The 6,282-nt window shown below is 33.0% G+C and overlaps 1 protein-coding gene across 1 annotated transcript; it reads right to left on the bottom strand.

The window, feature by feature from the left end:
- Window positions 1–2,042: 2,042 nt before the first annotated feature.
- On the bottom strand, window positions 2,043–3,860 carry LOC144549649 (dof zinc finger protein 1-like). Its single transcript, XM_078298420.1, has 2 exons — window positions 3,662–3,860; window positions 2,043–3,201 (listed from the first exon to the last, which is right to left on the bottom strand). Exons 1-2 carry the CDS (start codon window positions 3,683–3,685, stop codon window positions 2,368–2,370), a joined length of 858 nt encoding a protein of 285 aa, XP_078154546.1. The 5' UTR covers window positions 3,686–3,860; the 3' UTR covers window positions 2,043–2,367.
- Window positions 3,861–6,282: the final 2,422 nt, after the last annotated feature.

The following is a 6,282-nucleotide window of genomic DNA, read 5'->3' on the forward strand; positions in this document are numbered from 1 at the left end:
TCAATCGGGCTTGCCGCCTCTCTGTTCTACCATGGATCGTGTTGCTCGATCGGATAGTATTTATCTTTCTTTTTGTTAATTTCTATAAATTAGGTATTACGTTTTTATTTTTTTGTTTTGGATCATGATGATGATGGTTTTGGGTGATGATGACGTTCCTCTCTCTCTTCTATCTCTCATTTCCCTGCCTCTTCTCTATGTCTCTCTTTCTCCTTTTTTTTTCTTCTCTTCTTCCCTCTGTTTTATCTGTGTTTTCTTTTAAATAACTCAGGCACAAACCTCATCTGAGCACAAAGGCTCGTCTGGAGACTCTCCCTAGCTTTGATTACAACAGCACTGTTTTGTGCTACCGATAACATATTATGTAGGCTCACAACCTACCAATCCAAGCATGAGCATAGAAAATTCTACAGACTCACCGTCTACTAATCTGAGCACAGTAACTTTTGGTTCTGATTTTTCTTGTTTACTTTTATAAGGGGATTTCAATTGTAATAGTGTAAGTACTAGTACAGATATTGTATGTACTAGTATAAAACAATGTGTAATTAGTTTTGTCATGGTTAATGAAATATCGCCCAAGGGCTTTCGACCAAAAAAAATAAAAGAAGGCACGATCAGTACCGTATAAATGGAGAGGATGAGTGATGAGAATATAAGTGGGGCCAGAGAATTATTAGGTGGGAGAACTTTCGGTTGAGGCAGGTGAAATTGATGTCCGATTTTAATTTCTTCTTTGTTTCTTATATTTATCTCCTTATGACAGATTGTATAGCTGGAAAGGCAAAAGAGCGTATAATACAATACACAGCAAAACAAACTTGAATCAATTCATTTATATATATTCACTGAAATATATAAAAGCATATATATATATACTTCTTTGAATTAATGCATGGGCCATTGCTGCTGGTGCAAACCGTGCAAAGAACACTTTCCAAATCAATTCATTTACATATATTCACTGAAATAAAAGCATAAATACTTCTCGGAATTAATGCATGGGCCATTGGTGCTGGTGCAAACCGTGCAAAGAACACTTTCCAAATCGATTCTCCTCAATATCATAATAAAATATTACTATACGACAGGAAATATTTAAGGCACCGATGACAAGTCACAAATCAAACAATGTCTTTTATTATTATTATTATATATACACAACTTATAATACCAACACATAACACAACTGTGCTCATAATATATATACCCAATTAATATAAACATAATTTATTTAAAAACCAGAGAAAGATCATGAAATCAAGTACTGTTTATGCAATTAAGTTATAATATATATAACAATTGATCTGCTATACCTTCTGAATTATATAACAATTGATCTGCTATATATACTAACACATAACAATTTATTACATGCTAATGAACCTTTCTATTAAAATAGAAATAAAGTTTGATGGATGGTGCAATACCACTTTCCAGTTTGACCCTACTTGAGATTGTAATGAGATTTCCACATGGGAAAAGAATTAAATATATATATATATATATATATATATATATATATATAAAGAGAGAAAGACCAGGGAAGAAGCCTAGATTTAGTGCGGTACTACCTACTTGTATCTCACTTCCAACTCCTCTCCTTGCTATCTATTAATCTATCTATCACTCTTTTCTTTTCTTTTCTTTTCTTTTGTTTAGTTAGTGGTTTTATGAGTCATATGTCTAGGCAAGAATCTTGGTTGGATGATGAGACCTGACATTAATTCACGCCTCTATACACAAACACAGCAACAGAAAACGACACATAAATTTACCTATAAAATAAAACAAGGGAAAAATTACAGGAAAAACATTTGGACTTTTCTCCACTACAGTAAAAAGGTAAAATATATCACAATATATAGCACAGTTAAACCACCACACCATGCATCAAAATTCTTGTTCACTTTTTCTTCGTGGTGTTTCCTCAAATGACTAAAAAATGCACTAGATCTACCTAGCTAGGGTTAAAATATATATATATATATATATCAAATTGTTGAAGCCAAAACCAAAATGAAGCTTCCTATGTATGTATGTAATGTATGCCGTGACCATGGAAAAAAAAACGAAAAAAAAAGAAAAAAAAAAAGAAGAAACAAATTGTTATAAAAAAACAAAAAACCCTAATTGTAAGAAATAATGGGAGCAGAAATTAAGCAGAATGATAATTAATTAAAGAACTCGATGCATGATGCATGTGTGATCTATCTCTTGTTAGTCTGAACAAAACCCAAATCAAATTAAAGTCATGATCTCCATACCACAATTGCTAGCAAGCACACCAAAATGGAAGATTAATTAACAAACGCCAATTCTTCATCATCAGTTTCAAATCTTTTCTTCACTAATCTAGCTCATATATCACCATGAACCATTTCCACCCGTACCACCACCGGTACCGGAACTACCACCACCACCACCCATCATGCTATTCCAAAACCCCTGCTGATGAGGCTGATTTGCATCTCCTGATTGTCCCCTATTTTGATCAAATTGATCACCTTCTCCTGTCGATCCCCCCATCGGCTTCAAATCCTCGAAAGGAAACAACATCCTACCGCTATCGTGCACTTGATGCATGTTTCCATAAACGCTACCACCTCCAACAGCTCCACTTCCATCCAATGGAAACCCTAAAATGGCTGGCCTCAGATCTTGCAACCCAAAACCAGTACCAAACTCTGGGACAGACATCGGTGCATACGATCCGAAAACACTACTGCTATTTGTATTACTGGTACTTGTAGCAGTGACATTAGTGTTGCTCTCTAGGTTTGGAAAAGTATTGAAACCAAGGTTCAAACCAGATGGAAGCTTGTTAGTGGGGTTAGAACTTGAACCAGGATGGCTAAAAGAGGAAGATGAAGAAGATGGTTTCTTGTTCTTGCGTGAACCGCCTCCAACTGGTACGTTACGAAGAGACCCACCTTCGGTCCAATACCGGCGACACGCCTTACAGAAATACCGAGGTTGAGTTAAACTGTAATTGTTGTAGTAACAAAACTTGGTATTGGTTGAGTTGCACCTTGGGCAATTTAAGGGTTGATCTCCTCTCTGATGGGGTCTACTTCTCCTTTCAACTAATTGTGGCCTAGGGTTTGAGAGAGTTGGTTGATTTTGAGTTCCATTGGGATTAAGAGAAGCAGTAGAGGTTTGATTTGGAATAGGGGTACTTGAGCTTGTCATCTCCTGACTCTGAAACAAAGAGGGAAAAAAAAAAGTGTATGCAGTTATAAAAAAAAGTAAAAGAATTAAAACCTAAAAGGCATACATGGCAGATCGAACTTTATAAAGTGCAAAAAGAAAAAGAGAGGAAAAGCATGAGATATCACCTGATCAATAAAAAGCAAAGCTTTTAGGAATGCTACTTTGTTGTGCACATACAATCTCAAAAGCAGTGAAGATAGAAAGAGAGAAAGAAAGAGAGAGAAGGGGAGTTGCTAGATGAGATCTTCATTAAAAGGATATATAGCCAGAGCTCTCTATTTGTTAATTGTTACAACTTACAACTGATTGACCCTTGAAATTCATAATCAACTCAACAAATTAAGCACTAATTATCCTAATCAAATCAATAACTCTCGGAAATAAACTTCAAATCTATCATATATATATATATGAAGAAAGATCTGAGATTAGGGTTTAGAATTATTACCTGAGACCAGCGAGCAGCATCCATTGAAAGATGTCTTCTTTGGATTTGAGGGATGTAATATTCGTTTGAATTGAAGTCTTAGAGAGATGATCAGTTGCAGTAGTTGTTCTCTTGAGAGAAGTGGCCACAATTGAAAGTGGAATGGGACAAGAGTCGTAGCTAGTGTTGCCTTTCATAGAGGGGGTGGAGAGAAGAGAGAGAGACAAGTATTGCACATATTATAATATGTTATACTAATGCTAGCTGATTGTGATATATACTATACACAAACAAATTTGTAAAACATTATCACTTACGTTGTTTTATATAATTTTGAGTTTGACGTTGTACACAAAAAAGACATTCTTTCACGCGTTTTTTTTTCTTTTGTTTTTAACCTTTTTTTTATTTATTTACACTGCTTTGACTGAAAAGAAGGATGTATAAAATGGCTTTTTCTGTAACCAGAGGTTGCAAAAAAGCTGGTTCGATCGTGATTTATATCTTACTCGCTCGCTACCAGTTCATTTGGTACTAGACTGAGCTGTTAACGAGCCGGCTCGCTGTTAGTTTGGTTCATAATTAATGAGTTCAAGTTTGGGTCTAACTCGCTCACCAGTTCGCGAGCTAACTTGGCTAGACATCCATCTGTTAATTTGTATGAATTTGTATGCATTTTATATAGTCCATGCAGCTCGGTTCTTCTTGGTTCAAAAAAATTGTAGAATTTGTTTTCTTCTTAAAACAAGCTCCATCCAAATCCAACGAGCCAGCTTGACAACTTATAAGTTAGCTCGGTCCAGCTTGTGACAATTTTAAGCAAAGATTTCAGCTCGAAAACTCTAATATCTGCTCGCTCGTGACTTGAACGAGCCAGCTCGTTAACAGTAAAAAATAATCTCTTCTTCATCAGCAACGTTAACTTTAATTTTGTAAAGAATATATATTAAATTATTTTATTTCTATATATCTTTCAGATCTATTGATGTGATAATTATAGCAAGATTGTTAAATAATCAAAATTGTAAATTAAATTAGTAATTGATTCCATAAGAATATAATAACTATTTTAAGTACTACGTCAACAATTGTAATTTCTTTGAATTAGTATGAACTTGTAGTAATGCCAATTGTTCAATCTATTTTTTTTGTATTTAAATTTGTTGGAATTATGCAGATGAAGTCAATTGGTGATGTTGTTTCCAAGACAACTGTATCATTTTTAAGTGATTTAGATATGTGTCTAGTTAGATTGATATAGAGTACTTAAAATAGTGAAAAAGAGAAATGTATCTTTGTAGTGATTGTTCTTGTCTCTAGCTCCTTTGAGAGACACACACATATATATATATATTTGAATTCAGTTAATATTTTTTACTAACTATATATTAAAAATAAGGGTCTTTTGCTTCAATAAGAAAAAAAGAAATAATAATTATTTGCTTAAACTCCCTATTCAATTTCAGCATAGTCAGCTAATTAACATGCTCTCAAAGAGCCCATATATTATATATTATGGGTGAGCTTAATTATGGAAATGTGGGTTGATCAAGGAAATAATAAAATTGTCACCCATTTCTTTATTTTTATGACATGTATATGTTGCATATTTCTTTCTTTTTTGCAATAATACGAAAATAAATTAAGAAATATAAAAGACCATGTTCTCAATTTAGAAATTTAAAACAAACAAGAATATGATGGATTGGCAGGAGTGAATTTACTTATACCGTATTTTTTTTAATAAATTTATAAAAAAAAATCCTTGCAATTTATAAATTAAGTTTATTTTTCCTTGTAAAATTTGACCCGGCTCGTTTGCAAAGTAGGTTAATTGATTGTAGAAGGAGAAAAATAATTAAGTGTTCACTTTTGTACATAGAAAAGTTCTTAGATCGAGCACGCTCGATTGAGCCTCAGAACTTTGAGAAAGTTTGGGATTTAAATTATAAGTTTCGCTATCAAGAATCAGGAGAAGATTGTTTCTAGAAAGCAGTATATAAAAAATTCCCAAAATCTCATGATGACCTTTGACATTATATTCGTCTCGTCGTTTATTCGATCGCACAAAATTAACCAGCACCATCAATCACGTTTTCAAATTTCTCTATATATATATCCCTTCGATCGTTGCTTTGTCAATAAAAGACGCCGTATAGTAGTTTGCCATTTGCCATATATGCATTGACTCAAATTTGCAAATTCGAATCCAAGTCCGTGAGTCACCTTTATATGTTTGTTAAATTTGTTTTTTTATTTTTTATTATGTATTGTTTAGGTTTTAAGAAATTCAATTTGCTTTAAATTTAAATATTAATTGGTCTTAACAAGTTACGAGTCAACTCAATCGAGTTGGTAACAAGTTGAGTTTTCAACTCGCTATTATATATTTTTCCAACCCCAGTTAATTGACTCATTCATTAAATTAATGAACTGAACATAAGCATATCCTAACTAGCTCAAATTCAGTTCATTAACAGTCCTAACTCAATTAATTGTATATCGGTCCCTGAACGATTATTTCTAAAGGAATCAATGTTGAAAAATTAGAGTTTTGTTAATACAAAAATAAACGATTATTTCTATTTGAATTTTAAATGTGTGACTTTTCACATAAAAATTGTTGTTTTAATTAATTATTA

This window comes from Carex rostrata, chromosome 35 (assembly GCF_964058835.1).
Source record: "Carex rostrata chromosome 35, lpCarRost1.2, whole genome shotgun sequence".
NCBI classification, from domain to species: domain Eukaryota; kingdom Viridiplantae; phylum Streptophyta; class Magnoliopsida; order Poales; family Cyperaceae; genus Carex; species Carex rostrata.